Genomic DNA, 27502 nt, shown 5'->3' with positions numbered 1-27502 from the left:
CCCTAAGCATAACTATACTAGCAGAGACTCTAAACACTCTGCTTACAGAAAGGCTGTATTGACAGACCTTCCTGTACTACTTTTGGTACCTAGACAAGCGACCCAGACTCCTTCAGTACTTGCGTAATCTAATCAGGCATCTCGCGATACTTCGCTACCTCCAAAGCAGTTGATCTGTTCTATAGCGACAACTTCCACCAGGCAGGATCTGTCAAAGCTGGCTCCACCATTATGAATCTCACTCATTCTCTGTGCAAATCCATCTGGTACCATAGAAGTTGAAATATGCAAGAGACTGATTGTCTCAGACAAGCTGGAATCTCCCTCTTAATGGGTGTCAAATGCCTGTTGGTACCGAGATCAAGAGGGTCACTGGGATTGGATCTTTCCACAGTACCATCTGCTTCTCTAATACTACCCAAGCTAGGCAGACCTCACCCTCTAGATGATGTTGAGATTCCCTCTCTTCTGATTCCCAAATCTCTGTGCAAGGTTCCCCTATTTCCCAACATAGGAACAACCTCCCTGACACCTTTATGGAAAGAGAGGACCTAGGGACAATACAACCCTTCTTGTTGGTATAGGCAGCATTAGCTGCCACCTCCTATGCCTTATGGATCCCCTCTGTGGCCACACTGGGACACTTGAGCCACCTATTGACAACAGTTTTCAAGAGCACCAAGTCTTTCTTGTGGTGACCATGGGGGAGATGGTCTCTTGCTCCATCTCTTCTTCCTCAACAAGCTCAACTGAAGGAGATGAGCAAGAGGCAAGAGCAAACAAGAAAGTCACTCCACAAACAAGTATCAGCATCTTCTCTCCAGATGAGGCCATAATGCCTCGCCTACCTTTTCTGGCTGACAAAATCTTGACAGAAATGAAGAGCTGATGAAACAAATTGCTGATTTGCCATAGATACCATTAAAGGAGGTCCAAGAGTTGAAGACATTCTTCATTTGACTGCCTCACCTCGAGGGACTTTCCCAGTAAATGATGCTTTACCAAAACCCACCAAGACCATCTGGCAGACCCTGGCAACCGTACCACCTACATGTAAAGGCTCCAAAAAAAAGCATTACATTTCAGCCAAAAAATCTGAACTTTTATTTTCTCACCCTTCACCTAACTCCTTGGTTATCAAGGCCGTCAACGAACATGGCAGACAATACCACACTAAAGCAACACCATATGATCAGGAATAAAAATTCCTCAACCTGTTTGGCTGTAAGACTTACTCATCCGTGACCCGGCAGTTTAGGATCATGGACCACTAAAATTTGATGGTGAAGAATAACCACATCAACTATACTGAGTTAAACAGCTTTATTGAGCACCTTCCTGTGTAACATTCTGAATAGTTTTAGGCCATCATAGCTGACAGTTAGCTCTTATAGCAAGAACTTCATTATAAGCTTCTATGGATGCAGCTGCTTTTGCAGCTTGTTCCTTTTCTATTGCAGTTGTCCTGCACTGAGCACCAAAATACTGTGGAAGACCTTTCCTTTGAGACTGCAGGGGATGTGAGGGAGGTGCCCACACCTGACCATTCTTTTTAGGTGACAAATCTGAGGAACTGTCCTGGATTGAGGTGTCAATAGAGGAGGTTTTGGAATACTAATAAGTCATCAGGACCAGATGGCATTAACCCAGGAGTTCTGAAGGAACTCAACACACTGAGTAGTTCAGCAATTTCATATTTATGTAACGTCATTTAAATCCGCTTATGTGGGAGATGACTGGATGATAGCTAAATGTGACACCAATTTTAAAAAAAATACTCTAGTGGCTATCCTGGCAATTACAGGCTGGTAAGCCTAACTTCAGTACAAGGCAAACTGGTTGAAATGATAGTAAAGAGAATTATGAGACACAGAGATTAACACAATTTTGGGGGGAAGAGTCAACACGGCTTTTGTAAAGGGAAATCATGCCTCACCAATCTATTAGACTTCTTTGAGGTCAACAAACATATGACAAGGATACAGTGGATATATTGTATTTGGACTTTCAGTAGCCTTTGACAAGGTGCCTCACCAAAGGCACTTAAGCAAATTAAGGAGTCATGGGGTAAGAGGGAAAAATCTCTCATGGAGCAGTAGCTGGTTAAAAGACAGGAAACAAGGGTAAGAATAAATTGTCAGTTTTCAGAATGGAGAAAGGTAAGTAGCAATGTTTCCCAGAGATCTGTACTGGGACCAGTGGTGTTCAACATATTCATAAATGATCTGGAAAAGGGAGTAAATATTGCAGAGAAGACAGGTGCAAATAATTCATTTAGCTTCTCCGCAATGACCTTATCTTCCTTGAGTATTCTTTTAGCAACTTGATCATCCAGTGGCTCCACTGACTGTTTGGCAGGCTTCTTGCTTCTGATGTATGTAATTTTTTTTTTTTGCTATATAGTTTTTGAGTCTTTTGCTAGTTGCTCTTCAAATTTTTTCTGGCCTGCCTAATTATATTTTTACATTTTACCTGCTAGAGCTTATGCTCCTTCCTATTGTTTTCAGCAAGATTTGACTTCCAATTTTTAAATGATGCCTTTTAGCCTCTAACCAACTCTGTTACTCTCCTGGTTTTAGTCATGGTGGTATATTTTTTTTATATTCTTACTATTTTTTTTTAATTTGGGGTATGCATTTAATTGGAGCCTCTATTATAGTGTTTCTAGAAAGTTTCATTGAAACTTGCAGGCATTTCACTCTTGTGACTGTTCCTTTTAATTTCCGTTTAACTAGCTTCCTCATTTTTGTGTAGTTCCCCTTCTTGAAGTTAAGAACTGCAGTGGTGGGTTTCTTTGGTTCCTCTCCCCAACCAGGATGTTAAATTTAATTACGTTATGCTCACTATTACCAAACGTTTCAACTGTATTAACCTCTTGGACCAGATCCAGTGCGCCACTTAGGACTAAATCAAGAATTGCCTCTCCCCTCATGGGTTCTGAGACTAGCTGCTCCAAGAAACAGTCATTAATAGGGTCTAGAAGTTTTCTCTCTGTATCCTGTCCTGAAGTGACAAGCTCTCAGTCAATGTGGGGATAGTTCAAATCCCCCATTAATATTAAATTGTCTATTTTTATAGCCTCTATAATCTCTAGGAGCATTTCACCATCACCATCCTGGTCAGGTGGTTGGTAGTAAATATATTACTGCTGTACTCTTATTATTGAAGCATTGATTGTCATTATTCTACCAAGTTTCTGTGAGGCCTATTATATCAATATCCTCATTTAATACTAGGCACTCAAGTTCTCCCATCTTAGTATTTAGATTTCTAGCATTTGTATACAAGAACTTCTAAAATTTGTCATTTTTTAGTTTTCTGCCTTCATATGATATAATTGAATGGGACTTTTTTCATTTGACTGTTTCACTCAAGTTTCTACTGTTAGATGTTGATAGATGTTTGGCTGTGTGTGTGTTCCCTCTGTGTGCTGCCCCAGTCCTGTGCGGACAGCTGCCACAGCAGAACTCGAGCGAACTGCCCAATGACCACAGGATCTGTTAAGGGACGAAGGCACCTGGCCAGGTTTATTGTTGACGAAGCATGGTACTAGTATCCCGCAGACTCTACCGTACCACTAATATATGCCCAGAACAATGGACCAGCTCAGTGAACGGCTGGACTTTCCATTCCTCCCTAGGCCAGACAAAGATACTCCCTCTGAGATACATCTTTATACCCCAATACAAACAAATTAATACTCCCCCTCTGACATAGTTACTGCCCCCTGATGTGGCTAGTTATCACTCATTACCTTTTACATGTCGGTTTGATTCCATACTGTCATCCTGACCGTATCTTGTAGGAGGAGTCAGTATGTTCCTTTTATACTTGGGGAGTGTTTTTGTACCACCCTTCATATAGGGATGTTCTGGTACCACTTGATATTGGGATGTGTTTGCATAATTACTTTGTGACTAGCACTTCTTAGGAATGTGTATTTCTGCAATATCAGCCCTGTTCTTGCCAGATTCTGTGAGCAGGTCCTGCCTCATACCAGGCCTCTAATATAAGGGCTTATGTTTCAGGCTCTCTTCCTACTACACCTACCTGTACTTTATCAACATCCATCCTCTCCTCTTTATTAGGATGTAGAGAATCCCCCTTAATAGATTCTCAATTCTGAGATGTCTTTGTCTGTACTGTGTGCTCCTCTGAACCTGTCGGCTTTTCCTCCAGACCCTAGTTTAAAAGTTCCTCTACAACCTTGATCATTTTAAATGCCAGCAATTCGGATCAGTTTTGGTTTAGGTGGAGCCCATCTGTTCTGGATAGACTCCTACTTTCCCCAAAGATTCTCTAGTTCCTAATAAACCTAATTCCCTGCTCCCTATACCATCATCTCATCCATGTATTGACACCCTTCCATTCTGCCTGTCTAACTGACCCTGAATGTGGAACTGGAAGCATTTCAGAGAATGCTACCATGGAGGTCCTGGACTTCAATCTCTTACCTAGCATCCTAAATTTGGCCTCCAAACCCTCTTTCCTCCTTTCTGTATGTTATTAATACCTACATGAACCACGACCACCAGCTCCACCCCAGCACTGTTGTCATAAACAGTTAGTTAAGGGTTAAGGTTTTTGTCTACCTGTAAAGGGTTAACAAGCAGTACCTGTGGACACCTGACCAGAGGACCAACGAGGGACAAGATTATTTTCAAATCCGTGTGGAGGGAAGTTTTTTTTCCTGTTCTTTGTTTTTTTGGAGAGTATCTTTTGGGAATTAAGAGAGTCCAGACATCTTAATCAAGTCCTCCCAGGTTTCTGCAATAAATTCTTCTATTCAAGCTAGTGAGTATTAGCAAGGAACTAGTATTCTTATACTTTTATTTCTGTATTTGCAATTCTGTGTTTTGCTATAGAATTTCTTTAAGTCTGTACTGTGATTGCTTTTACTGAGAAAGAAAGGAGGGGGAATTCTCTCCAGAGATTAATAAGTTTAGACCCTGTATTGTTCCATCTTGGTTACAGAGACAGTGACTTTTTTTTTTATTCTTTAATAAATTCTTTTCTATTAAGGACTTGGTTGACCTTTCCTTAGATGTTTCAAGAAATCCACAGCCTTCACAACCAGCAGGCATTCTGAGATTCCTCCCGAGAGGTCCCCAGCAGCACAGAGGCTGTCATTCTAGAGTGTCCCAGAAAGTCTCATCTGTGTACTTCTGGTTTCAAGAGCTCGTACTCAGTCTCTGAGGGCCATGAGCTCTTTGCACTGGATGCACACACACATGCTACCTGCCCACAAGGTAATCCTACATGCTGTATTCAGTGCAGTAAACTGGATAGCCCCGCTCTGCAGCTGGACTTCTGCATGCTTTCTTTTTCTCCTGCAACTTTTTTATTTTGGGGGCATTTGTTTTGACTCAGAAGACACCATGAACAACAATCTCAGCAGGAACTTATTCTATAATTCCAAATGGGAGCTGGATTTACAGAACCTCAGTCACATTTTTCTGACCATAGGATTTCTAAAGGTGGACCTTTTTGCCACAGCCACCAACAGGAAGTGCAATATATTCTTCTTGAGAGGAGGGCTGGGTACTCACTCCTTGGGGGATGCGTTCCTCATTCCTTGGATGACGGGTTTTCTCTATGGATCTCTTCCAGTACTGTTGATCTTGAGAGTATTGAACAAGGTCAAACATGATGATGTCAGGGCCATCGTTTTAGTTGTCCCAGTGTGTCTAAGACAAGTCTGGTACCTTTACCTGATTCACCTTGCTTCTTTTCTGGTGTTGTCTTCTGCCCATTCCCCACCTGTTGTTTTAGGACTCCAGTCAGACTTTTTCATCCCCTTCTGGGAATTCTTCATCTCAGAACTTGGTTACTCAATGGTTCTTGGAGATAGAGACTTCCTGTTCTGCAGAGGTAAAACAGGTACTCTTAAACCATATGAAGATGTCTACACAAAACACTTATCTTCAGAATTCAGCACTGGTTTATCTGGTGACAGTTTTCACGTGTTCACAATTTCCTCTATGCTGTTCTTGACTACCATTTAGAATTAAAAAATTCAGGACTCTCCATGAGTTCTGTCAGGGATCACTTTGTGGCAATAGTTGCCTTTCATTCCTCAGTTGAGGGATTTTCAGTGTTTGCTCACCCCACAACAGCAAGATTCATTAAGATGCTGATGAACCTTTTTCCACTGATTAGAGAGCCCACCCTTGTATGTGATCTAAACTTGGTCCTTATTTGTCACATGGAATCCTCCTTTGAGACATTTGCCACCTGTCCCCATCTTCACCTGGCCATGAAAATGGCTTTCAGGGTGGTATCACTTCTGCATGAGTTGGGGAACTAAGGGTGTTATGGGATGTGCACCCCATGATGGCCAAGCAAGCGATGGGTGGGACCAGGTGGGCCTAAGCTACTAATTAGGCTACAAGCAAGAGAGTTAATTGTTGAGAAACAGGCTCCCTTGGACAGGACAGGCGGGGCTTCTAGAAAGCCAAGTAGCTGGCTAGAGAGGAGCATGGCAGCTAGGGAAGGGCAGTCACTCCCTGGAAAGAGGGAAAGAGTGTTCGTGGCTGCAGGATGGCAAGCTGCACAGACTTCCTGAGAGGAGGGAGTAGAGAAGATGACGAACCCAGAGTGGGGGAGCCAGTTAGGTAGGAAAAGCCTCAGGGAAACAGCAGTAAGGTCACAGGCAGTACAGGCCTAAGTTGCATGTTATAGGGTCCCTGTGATGGAACCCAGCATAGAGCGTGGGCTTGGGTACCTCTACTGGACACTGGATAGTGGTTCAGGGCACTGGAGATGCCTGCCAGACAGCTCATCCGTAAAGACTGTGATTTTCCCCAGAAGGGGAGGGACTTAGTAACCTGGATGGAGTGCCACACCACGGACCTGAAGCAGCAGCACCGGGAGCGAGAGAGGACAAATACGGAGAGAAGACGGATGGAGAGACTGCTGAGGAGAATGCAGCTGAGAGACTGAGCTAATCTCCAGAGCCACAAACAGGAGGCGCCACAAGCAGAGAGGGAACACTGTCACCGAGAGGCTTTAATTGAAGTTCTTTCCAGTACAGTATTCTTCAGGAAGAAAGTTTCATTACAACCATATCCCAAGTTTCTCCCAAAATTATCTTCTGAATTCCATATTAATTAGATTATTCAGTCTCCATCCTGAAACCACACCAGACCAGGGAGGAAATTGTTGGATGTCAGAAGGGCATTAGCCTTCTGTCTGGACAAAACTAAACCCTTTTGAAAGTCTCCCAGACTGTTTGTTTCATTTACAGACAGATTCAGGGAATCCACAGTGTCCATTCAAAGACTCTCAAGGTGGATCTCTTCTTAGGTATTAGCCCATTCTGCAAGATCCCAGTCTACTTCTAGAGCACTCTTGAATGATGTTCTAGTGACTGAAATTTGTAGAGCAGCAGCCAACACTATGCCTTGATTCACGCAGACAGATCACATACTGCAGTTGACAATCAAGTTGTGTCTTCAGTGTTGGACTCAAATCCAAAGTTCTTTCCAGAGATAGTGCTCAGGAATCTGTAAATTCAAGCATTCTCAGGGACACTACTGAAAGGAGAGGTTACTACCTTAAGCAGTAACTGCAGTTCTTTCAGATGTGTTTCCCTATGAGTGCTCCATTATTCTCCTTCCTCCCCATGTGCTTCAGAGTTTCATATTGTTGGACTTCATGGTAGAGAAGGAACTGAGGGAAGTTCACTAGCGCAGCTCTATATATCCCCAGTACAGGGCATGAGGAAGTCTGGAGCGCATGAGTGGGCCAAATGGGTACTGCTACCGAATATGTCTAATGAAAGGCGCATGGGTGTGTGCACAACTGACATGGAGTACCCATGGGGATGCAGCTCTTGAAAAACTGCAGTTACTGCACAAAGCGAGTGACCTCTCCTTCTGTACAGCGTCTTTAACTTCTGAACTGGTAACTTTTCTCCCCAACAGCATAAAATAAAATCTGTATTTTGATGCCGGATCCACCCTTTTCCCTCTCATTTCAGTTTACCACCGTCATCCTAGGAATTTCAGGTTGATGCTCCATCTGACCCAGTTGTTACTCAGCTCTTTGCTCTCACCTCCCCATATGATCTTCAACCAGGGATCGATGTATAAATAGGGCCCTACCAAATTAACAGCCATGAAAAATGCATCACAGACCATGAACTCTGGTCTCCCACATGAAATCTGGTCTTTTATGTGCTTTTACCCTATACTATACCAATTTCATAGGAGAGACCAGAGTTTCTCAAATTGGGGGACCTGACCCAAGAGGAAGTTGCAGGTTTACGCATTACCAAGGTTATTTTAGGGAGGATCCTTACTTCTGCGCTGCCTTCAGAGCTGAGTGGCTGGAGAGCTGCAACTGCTGACTGAGGGCCCAGCTCTTCAGGCAGCAACACAGAAGTAAGGGTGTCAACCATACGAGGCCGCCTTTACTTCTGCACTGCTGCTGGCAGCAACTCTGCCTTTATAGATGGGCTCACCGCCAGCGGCCATCCAGCTCTGAAGGCAGCACCACCACCTGCAGCAGCACAGAAGTGAGGATAGCAGTACAACAATCATAACTACAATAACCTTGTGACCCCTCTGTCCCCCTCCATAACTCCTTTTTTTGGGTCAGGACCCCTATAATTACAAAAACATGAAATTTCATTTTTAAATAGCTGAAATCATGAAATTTACTATTTAAAAAATCTTATGACCATGAAATTGACCAAAGTGGACCATGAATTTGGTAGGGCCCTATTTATAAAGCACAAGTCATAATCCTAAATGTCCATATGATACTCTAGAGACTCTCTTTTGTGAAGCTGCTCATTGGGAATCTCTCCAGCAGGAATTTTCCTTAATCCTTCAAAAGGCAGAGGATATAAAATAACAGACTAGTTTTCTATCAAGTAATGCTGAAAATACTGGCCAAAAATTATTAAATCTGACCAGGTGACAGGGTAACAGGTGAAGGTAACAAATTTTAAATGCAATGCAATGAATAAAGGGTGAGACAGTAAAGGAATGAATACAAAAGAGGAGGAGAGTTACTTGGTCAGAAAATTGAGTTAGGATGATAATTTTAAATTGATGGGAAGCAATGGGGAGATGCTAGAAAAAAGGATGTTGCAGTAGTCAAGAGGCTATAGATGACTTTTAGCTGTTACCACGTATGGCTGCTCCTTAAAACTCAATTCATACATTCATCCAGCATTACTCTCTTAAGTTGGCAGCTGATGCCTGTTTCAAGAAAGCAATAGTGCAAGGCTTTACACTAAGAATACTTAAATGAGAAATGCTATTGGCCAGAAACTGACTCTTTGAGTAGATTGTCCACATAGTTTCACCCTTTCCACTTCTTCAGAGTCTCTGATATGGATTCTGAAGAAGTGGAAGTAACTCTGTTCTGAAAATGAGCACATGCATGACCTTAATTCTTCCTCTTTTCTAGATGGTTTTGATTGTGGTGCCAAGATCACGCTGAAAAAAAAAATTATTTAGCATTTACCTTTCTTTTTTACCTATACTGTGGTTTCCACATCGAATAACCAGTCAGAATACAGGCTTTCCTAATGCTATTCTATTATCTAATGTATATTTATTTGTGAACTTTTACAGATATGTATAAACAGGACATGTGTCAATATAAAAATTCTGGATTACGATTGTAATTACACAAAATGCAGTAACAGAGGGGTAAGTAGTAAAGATTTTAACATCCTCAGAATTTCAAAGTATAATATGTAGAACACTGAACTTAGTCTCTTAGCAGTGATGTTTCACATTAGACTTAATTAGATTTTAGTCAGATGATCTTGAAAAGCAGGCAGATCTGTAAAATAGCCAGATCTCATGCCATTTTGGATTTTATTGCTAAAAAATTACTTCTATATGTTGCAATTACAGTCAGCTGGGGAGTCAGTTCAGAACAAGAAGCTCAGGTGTTACATTCTCATAGCACAAGATAAAGGTTTCCTGTGGTCTTCAAGAATAGCCCTACGTGGAGTACTTTACACTAATGCATCTTGGAGCTAACAAGGATAGGATTTAGAGGGTTGCACACTTCATTGCTTCTGTAGGCCGAGTTCATTGCTTGCACAGTCTTGCATCCCTCTGTTAGAGAGTGAACTGCTACATAGTGGGAGTGGAGAAAAAACCACAAGTAACTGACTCCAATTAAGTAGTCCCCTCAGAGGCTGATAGGTGTGGGAGGGGTCTGAACATATATAAGTAAGACTCAGATCATTCCAAGGAGGGGGAGAAAGGTGTGGTGACACTCTAAAAGACTGGAATGCTGAAGCGGTACTGTTGGAAATAATTTTCCTAGTACATTTACTAAGGTTTACCATGACTTAGCTTGTACACAAGTATTCCTTTAGTAGTCGAAAGGCCACTTGGTGTTGATTATATTCAAAATACAAATACCAGCATATTATATTATAACATAAGCCCATGCATCAGGGGCCTGATATGAGGCCTGAGGCCTAAAGTAGTTAAAACCTAGCTGATATGAAGCAAAGTTAAGTTGTGAGTAAGAGGCAGGCCCTGCTCACAGAATTTGACAAGCATAGGGTTGATATTGTAAACACACATATTCCTAAGAGGTGCTAGGCACAAAACACCTACACAAGCACATTCCAGAAGGGTGGTATGAGAACACCCCATAAAAACACATTCCTCAAAGATAACAGGAACATGCTGACCCATCTTAAGGATAAGGTCAGGATGACAGCATAATAAATATAGATGTTTTGATCTAACCTACAGGTACAAGGCAATGGGTGGCACCCTGATACCTCAAGGGTGATACGTAACTTGTTTGTATTGGTGTATAAAGATGTATCTCAGCGGGAGTGTCTTTGTCTGGCCTAGGGGATAGTGGAAAGTCCTGCCACTACCTGAGCCTGTCTATTGTCACAAGCATACACGTGTTAGTGTACCTGTAACCATTGAGCCGGGGTGTTAGCACCGTGCTTCATTGGCAATAAACTTAACCAAGTGCCTTCACTACGAGCCCAGTCTGTGGATTTATTGGGTGGTTCGCTTGAAGTTTGCTGTGCCAGCTGTCTGCGCAGAGCTGGGACAGCACCTGGTAAAACACATGGGAGAACACGCACACAGCCAAACATCTGACAACACTAAAACAGCATCTAAGAAACTACCATTTTGTCTTTTATTTAGTATGTGATGCCATACAGTACAAGGCAGTAAGATTGCACCAAGAACTCAGGAAGGCTGTATTTTCATCAAGTTGCTTATTCGTTTCATGTTATTTATACCCTTATTCTATTTCAGATGTGCAACAGTAAGAAAAACTGCCATTGTAATTTTGGTTGGGCCCCTCCAGACTGTACATTAAAAGGCTTTGGAGGAAGTGTTGACAGTGGACCTCCTCCGACTACCAGTAGTAAGTGTTGTGAAAAACTAAGCATTATATTTTAACCTGTTTTTTAGTCTAAAACCAGGAACCCGTAACCTGTATTCTAATGTGGTCCTAGCAACTGTCACCCACACCTTTGTCACATCCAGGCTATGCTACAGCAATGTGGTCAGCTTGGAGCGGCCCTTGAAAGGAGCTGGAAGTCATTACTTATATAACACTCAAAAGGCCTGATTCTGATATCTTTACTCATACCGAGTGTAGCCAATCCATAAATTATGTATTAATTATATTGCTTACTTAAGAATTCCCAGTTATCACTCTGAGATTTGACAGGTTCTTGTCCCAAGATCAGGGCCAGTGTTATTAAAATTACTGTATAGTTGGGAGCCCTGATGTGCACAGTTGCAATACTATCACTATTCTACAATAATTTATTAATACACTAAGGGCTAGTCTACACTTACGAACCGGGTCGATGCGGTGAGTTCGACTTCTCGGAGTTCGAACTATCGCGTCTAATCTGGACGCGATAGTTCGAACTCCGGAAGCGATAGTTCGAACTCCGGTACTCCACCACTGCAAAAGGCGGTGGCGGAGTCGACCTTGGAGCCGCGGACTTCGATTCCGCGGCGTCTGGACGGGTGAGTAGTTCGAACTAGGGTACTTCGAATTCAGCTATGCTATTCACGTAGCTGAATTTGCGTACCCTAGTTCGACCCCGCTTCTTAGTGTGGACCAGCCCTAAGCAAAGTCACAAACACTCGAACCCAGTAAAGTGAATAGAGATAATGCAGAATGTACATCTGAACATCCATATACTCACACTATCCCTTGAAGAACAGCCTGAAATGTTAACCATTATCTTCCTCATCACCTCCAATGGTCATCATCCTGGCACCTCCCAAGGGCTACACCTCTCTCTCCTCCTACACACAGGCTTGGATGCAGCTTTTATAATACGTTACACTGATGCCACTAAGTCTAATCCATATTCAATAGGGGTTTCTCCCATCTTCCTTATCTGTATTTCTTCACCCTACTAATGTTAAAGTGCCCTTCTCCTATTGGTTATTATACTAATGATCTCAACTTATTATCATATACATCAGTTCGTTGCTATGGCACTCTTGTGCTCAGATATCTGCAGATGTTCTCTCCAAACGCCAGTGTTATCTCATGTTCCAGTGGTTGGCTGGTGTCATTATGGACAAAATTCCCTCTTACAAACTCTATTTCCAGTTCCCCAAAACTTAGGGGTGAAGTTTAGGCCATTTATCTGTGCCACTGTTCATAGGTCCCAAGCCTTATGTTAACTGCTCAAGCCCGTGTCTTACAGGTTACAGGCCTATAGGTTCCTTGCATTACTGCCAAATAAAATAAATGCTAAAGCTAGCCCCTTGGGCTACACAAGTAGCACCTTACTTTACAAATGGATCAGTGGGATCTTGTGGAGATAAGTTACTATTCATCATGAATGAGTGGATCAGAATCTGGCCCTAAATAGACACCAGAGGCAAAAGAGTAGTGTAAAGAAGGTGATGCCCTTTTTTCCTACCTACCTTCCAGGGGGTTCCTACTCAAACCTCTTGAATTTTTCTTCTTCCTTATGTAGAATTTTTCTATCTTACCATAACCCTAAATCCCCCAGTCCTAGTAGTCACCCATTCCTTTTAACTGGTTATTACTTTCCAATTTTTATAAACTCACTGAATTCCTATATCTCCCCAATTCTTCCAGTGATTGTCCACATATAGTCCATTGATGGGGTGCATCTGGGGTAGAAAGGACTGTTCCAAGTTGCTGAGCACCAAGTAATTTCATCTTAAAAGTGACTAAAATTGTATAGTCTTGAATAATAAGAACTAATGGGCCAAATCTTAATAAATTTCTCTCTTAATACCAATTCAGGGACATGACTCCCACTGTTTAAGTCACATGAGGTTCTTTGCCAGGCCTCTAAGGATACCACGACTAAAGACAAGCAAAATAATCAAAAATATTAACTACGACTATTCTTAAAGACAGGGAAAAAATTAAAACCAAAAGAGAACACAAACAATAAACAATGGTTACTTCACTTACAATCTTGTCTATATGTTTCTCTGTGGAGAGCTTTTGACAAAGATTACACTTGTTCAGAGTTGGTCTATCCTTGAAGGGGGCCAAAGTACCTCATTTCCCAAAATTGGTAGTGAGCCTTGTCTTAGTGTATCATAGATAATAAAACAGTTTATAGATGGGCAAAAGACTTTTGTTTAAGGGCAGAGGAGCCCTTTTTGAGTAATAATAGATAACATAACAGGTTATAAATGGGCAAAAGTGAGTAATCTTAACTACGTGCTATGAAATCAAAAAACTATTTAAATCAGTTACTCAAAGAAGTCATTCAACGAGCTTCACTGAAAGAGGCAAATTGGTGAAATATTAAATCCAAATTAAATCCCACTATTTCTCTCTGTTTACCAATGTTAATTTATGTCTCCTGCCCAAGGTATACATAGGTGTCACTGTGCCTCAGTGGGTCAGAGCTGGGAATAGCAGATTCAGGACACACAGCTGAGAAATAGGGCACACTCACTCTAAACTGGTGGTTATTCTATTATTAGATATACTGACCCCGTGACCAAAGTAAACTTCTATCTCACCACATTGGTTAACAAGAAGTCAAAATCCAGTCGTTTTAGGCATTCTAGCCCTTATCTCACCACACAGACACTGGACTCTATGATGGGTGGTTATTGAAAACCAATTTAACCTCATATAGGGTCCTTCTAATCCCAAGAAATCAGCCACTTAGCCAGGTCATATCGCAATAATCACTCTGCTTCCAATCCTTTAGTAACTAAAAGCTAAAGGTTTATTAATAAAAAAGAGTTAAAGGATTAATAGATCATATGCATACAATAATTGCAATGTCATTATATCAGGTTTGTAGCAGTGATAGTAGAGACTGCTGGCTTGTAAAGTCTCTCTGGTAACTTTCAAAAGATTGGAAGGTCCTCAGTCCATAGTTCAATATGCTTGTTTTAGTTGTGAATCCAGAAAATAGAGCATGAAAGAGGCAAAATAAGTCATCACAAGGGTCTTTTATATGCTTTGCCATGTTCCTGGAAGTTTTATGTGTCAAACAAAGCTCACCGCATAGTTTGTGGAAAGTTACTGGCACAAGATAGGAGTTGCGACATTCTATACCTTGGGGGAGCGTACTGTAACCCCCATATTCCTCATTTTCATATAATCATGATCTTGCATATAAACATGCCTTGTAAGTATTAGGGGAAAGGTTATGATCTGCTGAAAGTCATTTCTCTATCCATATATGTGTATCGTTAATGCATATGAAGTTATGAGAATTGTGTTGTATGGTGGTCACTAAAGCGTGCTGTAAATAGGGGAATCAGCCAGATATTAGCTCCCCAGAGGCAACAGCAAGGAAAGTAACGAATGCCTGGGTGGGGTGTCAAACAACCCATCAACAGCCATTGTCCAGCAAGGGAGCTACAATGCAATGATTCACCTGCATGAGGCCACACCAGGGGAATTACTCAGCCTTGCTTGGAGAGACTCAGCAATGCCCTCCAGATATGCCTAGACCTGTGCTCCCCAAGCCCATGAACTGAGAGTATAAAACAGACAGAGTGAACACATACTGGGCCCTTCTCCTGCCCTCATCTATGCTGCAAGCAACCAAGATGCTGAGAAGAAGACAAGATTCCAACAGTGCAATATCCAGTGGACTGAGAAGAACTCACTGCTGCCCAGTCTAATACGGTTGAGAGTTTAGACTGCGTGCTTATATTTTATTTTATTTTGGTAACCACTCTGACTTGCTATGCTTTGACTTATAATCACTTAAAATCTATCTTTATAGTTAATAAATCCGTTTGTTCTACCTGAAGCAGTGCATTTGGTTTGAAGTGTGTCAGAGACTCCCCTTGAGATAAGAAGCCTGGTACCTATCAATTTCTTTGTTAAATTGACAAACTTATATAAGCTTGCAGTGTCCACTGGGCATAACTGGACACTGTAAGATGGAGGTTCCTAGGGTTGTGTCTGGGACCGGAGATATTGGCTAGTGTCATTTGGTTGCACAGTCCAAGGAGCAGCTTACATGCCAGAGGCTGTGTGTGAACAGCCTCGGAGTGGGGGTTCTCACAGCAGAGCAGGGTAAGGCTGGCTCCGTTTTGGAGTGACCTAGCAGATCACCGGTCCGTATAACACCAGAGGGGAGTGTCACAGGAGTCAGGGTCACATGAGCATATCACATGTCCTTACATGGTTTGATGACTCACAAGGGGTAGCCATTGGCCCCTTGGAGGATGAGTCATCCACCAGAAGATCTATGTGGGGGGAATGAGTTTCTTCTATGGCCCATTGTGAGAGCTAAGTCTCTTTAATGGGCCATTAACTCACAGCTGTCTAACCTTGATGTACACCTTTTTCTGGTGTGTGTTACTCAGTAATAAAGCACATATGTAAAATACCAGTGCATAGCCAATATTCATAACTTCTTATACAAAAATGATACATGCTTCTAAACCAGATAATCATACTTAGAAAATCACAACTTTTCCATTGACACCTTACATGCCATGGTTTGTACAAGATTTGTTGCAGTTGTCTAACATTGGCAATATCAATGATATAGATCGTCATATTTCAATCATACAGCATCACAATAGGCTAAATAATTTGGTTTAACAGGAGAAGCTGTTATATCTTAAATGACAATAGAATTTCAATGTTTTCAGTGTTGTTGTAGCCATGTTGGTCCCAGGATATTAGATATGTAAGCAGAGTCAGGATGAGCTCTACCCTGACATCTGGTGGTGAATTGAGTTAGTTAACTATTGGCATATAACAGTAATGTTGTATGATCTGTACTGGGTACCTGTTCATTTGTGGCTGCAGTTCTGGATGTTGGGTATGAAATTTAAAGCTCTGTCTAGCCTGGGATCCAGGTTTTGAGAGACTGCCTCTTTTACAACGGCAACTAACATTTGCTGGGGTGCTCTGGTTGAATTACCAGGGTCGGCAGAAGCAAAGCATTCTCATTTGAGAACGCTTACTTATTTGTAGACTGTTGCCATGTTCCTCCTTAGTCATTGCTCAACCAAGCCTGTATCTGTTACTTTTTACTTGTGAATCAAACCCTCAAGATCCCTGATAGTTTCATTATTTTTTTTTCACTCCCTCTAATTTGTAAATATCTTTGTTACTGTAGTGCTGAAAAATGAACTCAATTCTAAGTGTGGTCACTCTAGGCCCATATAGAAAAGAAGTATTCTTTCTTTACTCCATGATCTGATGCTTGTGCATACACAACCTGAAACTGCATTAGCTTTTTTTTTGGTCAGATACATTGCATCATAATTCACGTGCAATATGCCAACCATACCGCTTGCCCACATGCTGCCAGCACGCGGCATCCATGATTAGGGGGAATGCACAGCAGAAACAAACAGCAATGCTGGCATTTTTTGTGCAGACAAAACAAATTTGGAAGCCCTCTTTGCTAGTATTGTTAATGTACATATGAGATAGCTGTATATGTGTATGATGCATGCACCCTTCATACAGGGACAAGCCTCTGTTTATACGGAAATGTTTGTTACAGTTGTATGAGTAAGTCCTAAATGCAAAGTGTAATGTTCTGTGTCTGTTACTTTCCAAGTTTCCAATAGTGACATTGTCATCATTGTGGGAATAGCAATTGGATGCATACTTCTTCTTGTGGTTCTGAGCTTTGCTGTGCATAAGAGAACTCAAATTGCTCAGGTCTTTAGCAGGTAAGTAAAATTCCATTCATATTTATACTATAAAAGATTATGACACTTTTAGTGATTTCTAATCCCAGCTCCCCCAGTGTTACACTTGTCTGGTCACCTGCAAAAGCACCTCGATTACACTTCCTAACTGGTCCATTATTAGCGTAGGGTTCTGTCACAGATCTGGTTGGGCTCCCCTCTGCTGGACACTCACCAGACTGCTGTGAGGAAATCTAACTTAGAGCCAGTTGGAAATTTTCTTCCAAAACTTAGTTTAGTCAGAAAATGCCAATTAGGCAGAATAAAATGTTTCATCAAATCTAGTACAGATTCAACTAAATCTTCATCAATCACCATCTCCCCGCAGTGCCAGGGGATGGGGAAGGACAGCCCCCTCCTAGAGCTACAGCCCATTCTATCAGATCAGTCTACATCCATAGCTCTGTAGAAGAATGTTTCACTTGCAGAAATCAAGAAAGCTGCCATTTGGCCTTCACTTCGCACCACCTCAAAGAATTATGCTCTGGTTCACTTCTCTGGGGCAGATGCTGCCTTTTACTGTTCTTCAGTCTTAGACCAATCTCCAAAACACCCATCTCTTGTATGGAGTAATGCTGGGAATCCCTTGAAGTGGAGCACCCATAGAAGAAGAAGAAGAAGAGGTTACTTACCATGTACTAGATGTTTGTCCTGATGGGTGCTCGTCTACCCACCCTCCTTCCACTCTGCTTTGGAGTCTTGTCATGATGGGACTTTGTGGTAAAGAAGGAACTGAGGGCAGTTCATCTGGCACTGCCCTTTATTTTCTTAATATGGGGCACGAGGGTAGCTAGGGTGCATGTCCAGCTCCAATGGGCACTACTACCAAAAGTCTCCAGTAAAAAGACTCATGGGCCCCTGAAGTGGATCAACTCAGGTACAAATATCTGGAAGAACTCCAGTTACAATGCAAAATAAGTAACCTCCCCCTCTCTCCACTTCTCCCTCTCTGCAAACAAGTAGTTTCTCCTATCCACAGCCAGCCTCCTTAACAACTCTCCATTGTCTTTTATCTGGTAGGGACGGGGTTCAGCCTCTGTGAGCAAATGGTGGATTCTGCATTCCCTGTTATAACAATTTTATAATAACTTAAAAACATCAAGTATCAGAGGGGTAGCCGTGTTAGTCCGGATCTGTAAAAGCAGCAAAGAGTCCTGTGGCACCTTATAGACTAACAGACGTATTGGAGCATGAGCTTTTGTGGGTGAATACCCATTTCGTCGGATGCATGTCATCCGACCAAGTGGGTATTCACCCACGAAAACTCATGCTCCAATACGTCTGTTAGTCTATAAGGTGCCTCAGGACTCTTTGCTGCTTTTTCAAAACATCAGTCAGAATTCATAAGGTGTACATACACAGATTCCCCGAGCTCTCATACTTGCATTCCTGAAAACTGCAGAGCAGGACATCATTTTTTTGGAAAGTGAAAAATTCAGTTTGCCATTTTTGGGTCTGAGGCTTTCTTCCCTTTTCTCTCCCTCTGTTTTTCCACCCCTTCCACATAGATATTTATTTTCATTGGAGAGTGAGGACAAGGTAAAATAAAAGTGTGAGAAAGCGGGGGGAAAGCATTTCTTGCACTCTGACTCTCACTTGCACTTTTTCCAACAGAAAAATGAGAGAAAATGGAAGAGAACCCCCACACATCTGTAAATGGAGAATGAATATTTTTAATCTTCAAAAATCAAAATAACATTTTAAGTCAAGACCCAAAAAAATCAAAATTTCCTGCGGGGAAAAATCAAAATTTTCCATCAAAAATGAAGTTTTCCTGCAAAAAAATTCAGAGAACAAAATCTAATTTTTTCTGCTGCAAAACTTTCCATATGAAAAATTTTGACTGGCTTTAGTAGCAGCACAGATGGGAGCTGGCCCTCCTCCCAAATTTTCCTCATGGATGTTAGAACTGTAGTGCCTAAATGGGACTATTTAAATGCTATTACTAAGCAAAGGAAAATTCCTTTTTGGTTTTTTAAAAAAAGAAACTAAATTTAACGTAGAAAAAGTTAATACAGAGTTAAGGTTACACAGCTAAAAAAGATAAAATGACCAAGGGATGATCAGCTCAGAATATGATGGGATCTCCACACAGCATTTAACGTCCTGTTTCTTTCAATAAAGAAAAAAATGTGATTATTCTATTTATTTCTAATATTCACCTGGTACATTCCAGAGACTAGCTTTGGTGGTCATCAGAATGCACTTTTTTTACTTTGTTCAGGACCTATTATAATAGCATAATGACTGCAGATTTAATAAGAAACTTGTGTGTGAATGTAGGAGCATCTTACCTGATCTAGCATTGGGTGCTTAGAAAGCCCTGAGTCAGTTTAAACTCAGGCTATTTATCCATAAGTCCTTTCTTTGTCCGTTGGCCTCTGGAGAATCCAGTTTGAGCTAGTATATGTAAGCATCACCCAGGGAGGTGTACTTCTCTGGAAGTGTTACAATCTGAGTGAATTTACCTAATCACACCTCTTCCTCCCCACCCCCCATTGTTCTTAATTCCAGTTACCTTTCCTATGGCATTACTTATAGTCCCTGTTCCACAATGGTACATACACTTAATACAGCAAGATCTACCAAAGATAGTGCGGGAAATTGCCATATCTGTTACAAAAATATGTGGTACCAGATAAAATGCCTTACAGAAGTCTCTGTATATTACATCAACACTATTAGATTTATCCATCATGTTTACAGTTTTTAAATATTGGCATAACATTCGCTTTCTTCCAGTCTTCTGGAATTTCCTCTGTGTTCCAAGACTTATTGGAAATCAACATTAATAGTCCAGCAAACTCCTCACCCAGCTCTTTTAAAATTCTTGGATGCAAGTTATCCAGACCTGCTCGTTTAAAAATATCTAACTTGAGTAGCTGTTGTTTAACATCCTTCTGAGATACTAGTGGAGTGCAAAGAGTATTTCCTTTGATATGACTACATCATCTGTTTTATTTTTACCCAAGTATACAACAGAAATGTTTATGAACACTTCTGCCTTTTCTGCATTATTATTGCTAGTTCTACCATTTCATCTATTAATGAACGAATGTGATGATTAAAATTCTTTGTGTTGCTAATATACTTTAAAAATTCCTTCTCATTGTCCTTAACTATGCTGGCCATGTATTTCTGCTTGTGTCCCTTTGCTTCCATTATCAATTTTCAACAATTTCTAGCTTCTGATTGATATTCATTACTTTCAACGTCTTCTATATTATTTTTCACAGCTGCCTTCATTTCCCCTCTAAGCCAGATTTTTTTTTTTAACCAATATAGTCATCTTCATCATTTGTGGGCCTTTGAGATATTTGGTAAAGTTTTCTTAAACAGTTCCCAATTATCATTCACATTTTTCTGATTACATTCTTCCTCCCAACTGCTTTGGCTTATAATTGTTTTCAGCTGTGTGAAACTAGACCTTTTCAAGCATCAAATATATATATCACTGGTCTGGACTTCATTCTGTTTGTACATTTATAAAGGTGACCAAGTCATGATCTCTTGTATTTAATTTAGCATTAATTTTGAGTTCTGTGATCAGATGATGGTCTAATAAAAAAACTCCTCCATGCTGAGTGCAACACTCTGAGTTAGGAAATGGTCGTCTATAATATTTAGAAATTCCAAGGATGTTTTAGTAGTGGAAGCATGATAATTCTAGCATTTGTCATTCAAACTGAAGTGTTAAAGTTGCATGACTAAATACTCAAAAGTCAGATGATGCCAAAGTTAAAATTGCAACCACAACCTTATCTTTGACCAGTTGTGAGTATACTTTTATTATACATTCCTTAATTACATGGTTTTATATTATTTTTCTATAATCAATATGTTAAACACACAGTTGAAACTTTAGATACGCATGTAGCATATTTTAGTCAGAGTCCAATGTAATCCATAATTCTGTAGGTGTGGAATTTGGCAAGGAGCTCCTGCTCCAGGTGCTAACATTAGTTTCTAAAATTCTATTCTCACACATAAAAAGAAATCCATTGGTCAAGGGTCTGACTTCTGATTTAACCACACCCACCAAAATATCTGAAACTCTGTTGTTTTGTCCAATTTACACTCTCTATATTAATTTGGAACTGCCCCACAGCTTGGTTTGCTGCTTCTGTGACAGAATTCTCAGCAATCTGTCCTGCAAGGGGGAGGCGAGAAATATAGGCCACCCACTCTGCACCCACAGCAGTCTTTCTACACCTTCACCTCCTCTTTAACCTTTCCTTCATCTTCAAGGAGTATCTCTGTGGGTGCTCCACTTTAGGTGAATGTGCTTCCCTGAACCTGGGTTGGAGAATGTCAGTAGCAATGCCCACTTGGGTCACACATGCACTCTCCCCATCTCGCACCACTCATGATGGCTACATAGCGCTATGCGACCAAACCACCCTCAGTTCCTTCTCCACCACAGAGTGAATATCTGAACTCCAAAGTAGAGGGGAGGAGGGAGAGAGACCCATCTTGAAGAAACTCAGTTACTGCACAAGGTGAGTAACCTCTTCTTCTTTGAGGAATGTCCCTGTGGGGGCTCCATTTTAGGTGACTGTAGAGCAGTATCCCCCATTGGAAGGATGGGGCTTCAGAGTTGCATCTGCACGTGATAAGACAGCTAGTCCTAACAGAGCGTCTGAAATCAAGTTTTGCTCAATTGGTCCTCATCTGGTGGTTGTCTGAATGGGTGAGGGGTGGCATGAGGAGTAAATGTCCCCTTTCTCCTCCTCATCATCCTCACTAGAAAAAGGAGGGGTCAGTTTGGATGGTGGTGTAGATTGGAACAGTACCAAGTGTGCCAGAGTAACATCAGTACTAAAAAGGGGAGATTCCGGGGTTGCAGAGACTAACAGGTCTTTGTGGTAAAAGAATTGTAGAACTGTGGCCGGGTGCGACTCACCACCGCGACGCCTCCTGCTGGCTGTCCCGGGGATTAGCTCTGTTCACCAGTGTGCCCTCTTCTGGTTGTGCCTCATTACTGTCACTTGTGCTCCTGGACCTGTGTCGCACCAAGGACCATGGCATCCTCTTCAGGACACAGCCCTCCGGCTGTGCCGCACTCTGTGCTCCCCCCTTCCAGGGGAATGTTGCAGTCCCTTAGTCCAGCCACTTCCTCAGTGGCAAGTTGGGGGGCGAGGGGAGACCCAGGCCTGCCACTATGCTGGGTCCTGACCCAGGGACCCTGTAGATGGCTGCTGCTTGTGACGCCCCCTCCGACTCCTCAATAGATTTTCCTGGGCCACTTCCCTGCGGCCCCAGCACCCTCTTTGCCCTTGCCTGAGGGCCTCAGCCTGCAAATCCCTGCAACCTGCCAGGAGCTGCCTTTAGCTCCCCAAGTCTCTGCCTGCAGCACTGCTCTGTCCATGGTGCCTGCTGCCTTCAGCCTCAAAGGCAGCCACCTCTCTCCTCAAGCTCCAGGAGGGACTGAAGGTGCTCTACTCCCCAGCCCTTCTTATATGGGCAAGCCCAGCCCTGATTGGCAGTTCCTATAAGCCCTACTGTGATTGGCTGCTTCCTGCGCAGCCTCCCTAGGGCTCTATTAATCCCTTATGGGCCAGTGTGGGGCAGACACCCCATCACAAGAACTTTGAGCATCAGTACCGCAGAGGATGGTGATGGTGATGCCACTGAAGTTGTGGTACAAATGTGGCTGTGTTATGCAGGGATAGAACTGCCTGGTGCTGCATGTTTGAGCGGCTCTGTGGGTACCATGGAGGAGCAAGTAAGCTTCTCTTTGCCATTCCTCTCAGAGCCTATCCACTTAGGGTCTTTGGGTTTTGCAGTATCAGCAATACCAGAGGATCCTGCTGACTCGTAGGTGCTCAACAGCACCATGGTCGGTACCGAGAGTGTCAAATGAGCTAGGGATTGTTTCTTTTTAGGTGATTCCCTGAAAGGGGAGGCTGTTGCTCACTTTTTAACCACCTTTTTTGAGGACAGTGATTTCCTCTGTGAGGTTGACAGGGAATGTCTGTTGGAACTGTCACTGGGGTTGGCAGAGACCAGTGTCTGGGGGAGGGTCCGTGGTCCAGAGTTGGAAGCCAGGCGCAGTGACTTTTCCATAAGGATAAGTTTCAACTTGAGCTCCCTTGCTTTTCTGGCATGAGACTTGAGATTGTGGCAATGGGAGCACTTCTGAGGTAGGTGTCTCACACAGAAAACAGATACATTGAGAGTGCCCGTAACTTCTGGCAAGAAAGTAATTTAAACCCCGGGGATCCAGGCATGCCCCATCAGTAGTGTTCCCCCAGGTGAAGGAGGTTAAAGCTACACTACACTAAAAGGAAATCTTAACTACACTACACTAAAACGGAATCTTAACGGTTAACCAATAATATTTTTTTTTTTAAAATTGAAAGAAAATAAATGGGGAGAGAGGAGGATAGCTATAGCTAACTAACGCTACTCTAAAACTATACTAACACTAATTCCAAGAGGTAAATGTGAAGCAAGCAAAGAAGTGCAGCCATGGCTCTGCCATATCCAAGCAGAGACTCTCTAAATGGATTTCCGCATGCATTCATCTTTGCTACCACCCCCATGATCTGCAGCCCCGACCTGGGGCTTGAACACACTCTATCTGATCGCTCTCCACTTCGATAGCCTACCTAAACAGTGTACCCATCCCACAGACAACTGTAAAGCAGTACCTGGGCCTCAAACCAAAAGTTCACGGAGCATTACACAATTGAGCAAGACTGAATCTCAGCTACTCTGCTAAGACTCTCTCTTATCACCACTTGCAGTTCCAACTGTGGAGCCCCATCCTTCCAGTGAGTGGCATTTCTCTACAGCAGGGGTAGGCAACCTATGGCACGCGTGCCGAAGGTGGCACTAGAGCTGATTTTCAGTGGTGCACTCACTGCCCGGGTTCTGGCCACCGGTCCGGGGGACTCTGCATTTTAATTTAATTTTAAATGAAGCTTCTTAAACATTTGAAAAACCTTATTTACTTTACATACAACAATAGTTTAGTTATATATTATAGACTTATAGAAAGAGACCTAAAAATGTTACAATGTATTACTGGCACGCGGAACCTTAAATTAGAGTGAATAAATGAAGACTCAGCACACCACTTCTGAAAGGTTGCCAACCCCTGCTCTACAGTCACCTAAAGTGGAGCACCCACAGGGACACTCCTTGAAGAAGAGATGGTTACTCACTTTGTGCAGTAACTGAAGTTCTTTGAGATGGGTGTCCCTGTGAGTGCTCCACTATCCGCCCTCCTCCCTTCTACTTTGGAATTCAGACATCCACTCTGTGATGGAGAAGGAACTGAGGATGGTTTGATTGTGCAGTGTTATGTAGTTGCCAGGAGGTGGTGTGAGATGGGGAGAGCGCATGTGCAATCCAAAGGAGCACTGCTGCTGAAATTCTCCGATTGCAGGTGCAGGGATGCACATTCATCTGAAGTGGAGCACCCACAGAGACACCCATCTCAAAGAAACTCAGTTACTGCACATGATGAGTAATCCTCTCTTCTCCTCTTCCCTTTCCTCTATTCCTGAAAGCAATCCAGAAACAGAACTGGGCCACAGGTTAAGGTGGTGCAACTCATGCCTGAATCTGCAAACAATCTGAAACAGTAGCGTCACCCAGAATTTCCCACCACATCTTCAAAGGACTTGAAAGAGTCATTTCCCTCATTTCCTTGAAGCTGTCTCAGAATTTCTAGACTGCTGAACTGGGGTGCCAATCGAAATGAGATACAGCTTGCAGCACAGTACACAGTAATCATGGGCCAGGAGAGAGGAGAGTCATTTAGATGAAAAAGGCAAAGTAAAATATGCACATCACATATTACAGATTATGTGTAACAACCTAAAGAACCAGTGAAAGTTTGGTGATGTAGATAGGCATAGAGTCTACAGGTAATTTAGAGCTGTGTAGATAACTGCCTCATCCCTTGAAGTGAACATAGGGGAACTTTACTACAGATTGAAAAGAAAATATTTAGCACTGTGTATAGTGCTGTCAACAGTACACTTAAGTAAGCAAAATTAGCGTAAGTATTCAAGAATGAAAACCATGTTAAAACATGTTACAAGCCCACCTACATTTACAGGCAATTTAGCTTCCTACTAGGGTGATCACACTGTTAAACAATAATAGAATACCAATTTAAATTTATTATAAATATTTTGGGTGTTTTTCTGTATTTTCAAATATATTGATTTCAATTACAATACAAAATACAAAATGTATAGTGCTCACTTTGTATTATTATTTTTATTACAATATTTGCACTGTAAGAAAAAGTGCAATCTACAAGTCAAAGCATGAAGGGGCATACAAATATTTAGACTATCTGGCACATAAATACCTTGCAACATTGTTCTACAACAGTGCCATGCGAATGAACCCCTGTTTTCACTTTCAGGTGACATTGTAAATAAGAAGGAAGTGGGCAGCGTTACCTCCCGTAAATGTAAACAGATTTGTTTATTTTAGCGATTGGCTGGACAAGAAGTGGGACTGAGTGGATTTGTAGGCTCTAAAGTTGCACATTGTTTTGTTTTTGAGTACAGTTATGTGAAAAAAAAATTCTACATTTGTAAGTTGCACTTTCACGATAAAAAGATTGCACGACAGTACTTGTTTGATGTGAATTGAAAAATACTATTTATTTTACCTTTTTTACAATTCCAATATTTGTAATTAAAAATAATAATATAAAGTGAGCACTGTATACTTTGTATTTTGTGTTGTAATTGAAATCAATGTATTTGAAAATGTAGAAAAATATCAAAAAATATTTATAATAAAATATATTGTTGTTTAAAAGTGTTAAACTGCAGTTAATCACAACTATTTTTTAATCCAGTTAATTTGCTTTGCATTAATCACTTGAGTTAACTGTGATTAATTGACAGCCCTACTTCTTATTTAACTCTTTCATTACCTGAACTAAACAGAGGGAAGGCTGTGCTGCTAGTTGGATAAAAAAGCAGTGTATGTGGATACTGTCAAAGGTATTGCAATACAGCGAAAGTAAAAAGATAAGAGTAAAAGGTAATGTAAAAAGTCTAAGTACCCAGTCCTGTGTTCCTGCTTGAATGGGCATGGCATTCTCCCTAATGGAGCTACTTGCTGGCCTGGGGCATAAGTGCATAAAGTTATACTGGAAATTTTATATCAGTGTAACTACTCAAGAGTGAAAAATGCATTGCAAGATGCTACACACACACACACACACACACACACACACACGTAGAAAAAATTGTGTAGTGATCTATGAAATTTGAAAACCAGTATGTGAGCATCCAATGCAATATCCTAAGGCACTCACCCAAGGGGCAGAGTTAAGGTTATGTATGGAACCGGCTGAGGCCTGGAGGCATCTGTATTTTTTATTGTCATTTTATGTATTTATTTATTTCTCTCTCAAGTAATCCTGGACTGTGTGGTTATTTATATTTTAATTTTGTAATATTTTCTAAGGGATAAGATTGATGAATAGTGAGACTTTTATTATAAATCTAATGAAAGAAAGAAAATGTCCTGAGTTGAGTGCTTAGCTATACAACATTAAAGTCTCTTACGGGCTTTTTAAAAGTGTTTTGGAATAGTAATTCATATCACATGGAAACTGGTAGGTTTAGCAAATAATGTTTCCATATCAGGCAGTAGCACATAAAATCATAGTGCCTGAGAGAGGGTCTTTGTGAAAGTAAAATTGGAAATGTGACTTCGTTGTACTAATTTTTGCTTCTTCAAAAGGGACTATGACTGCTTAGAACTCTGAATGCCAGATTCTGAATAACTGTAGGCAGGATAAATGTGGTAACATAAAGTTTGCCAATTAGATAGACTATGCTTTAATCATTTTACGGTTTTGTTTTTTTAGAAGAGCCTGAAGAAAAAAAGTAATATTCGGTCTAAAAATTAGAAGGGAAGCTATTCATTTAACAAACAAAGGATACTGGATGTTTGAAAAAGCAATTGTTTTCTTATCAGTTCAGCCACTGAAAGAGCATGTGAAACCCTGCTGAGATAGTGGTGTTTCAAAACCCCCAATTACGTGGGATTCATAAAGAATTTCTTTTTTTTTTTTTGAAACTGTCAATTTATTTTGTTCTTCTGTTCTACATTTTAATTTGAATAAACAGATTTTGTTCTTATTTATGCTTCTCTTTTTGTATTCACATAAGTGTCTCCTCAGAACTTCATAAAAACCTCCTGCACAACGCAGGCCACAGAATCTCAGCAACCCACTCCTGTAACAAACCCCTGACCTATGTCTGAGCTATTGAAATCCTCAACTTATGATTTAAAGATTTCAAGGTGCAGAGGATCCTCCAGCAAGAGACCCGTGCCCCATGCTGCAGAGGAAGGCG

The 27502-nt window shown here is 41.5% G+C and overlaps 1 protein-coding gene across 5 annotated transcripts in view; it reads left to right on the top strand.

The window, feature by feature from the left end:
- LOC120396066 (disintegrin and metalloproteinase domain-containing protein 20-like) overlaps positions 1 to 27286 on the top strand; it is a 139200-nt gene extending 111914 nt beyond the window's left edge. For 4 of the 5 annotated variants that reach the window (XM_039520961.1, XM_039520960.1, XM_039520958.1 and 1 more), the window contains 4 exons: positions 9588 to 9665; positions 11265 to 11376; positions 17027 to 17141; positions 27013 to 27286. In XM_039520961.1, the coding sequence (XP_039376895.1) occupies positions 9588 to 9665; positions 11265 to 11376; positions 17027 to 17141; positions 27013 to 27022 (315 nt within the window). In that variant the 3' untranslated portion in view covers positions 27023 to 27286. The remainder of the gene's footprint in view (positions 1 to 9587; positions 9666 to 11264; positions 11377 to 17026; positions 17142 to 27012) is intronic. The other variant, XM_039520959.1, reaches the window with a different exon arrangement.
- Positions 27287 to 27502: the final 216 nt, after the last annotated feature.

This window comes from Mauremys reevesii, linkage group 1 (assembly GCF_016161935.1).
Source record: "Mauremys reevesii isolate NIE-2019 linkage group 1, ASM1616193v1, whole genome shotgun sequence".
In the NCBI taxonomy this organism is placed as follows: Eukaryota; Metazoa; Chordata; order Testudines; family Geoemydidae; genus Mauremys; species Mauremys reevesii.
Note: the sequence above shows the minus strand (reverse complement) of the source record. Positions and strands in the feature narration are given on the sequence as shown.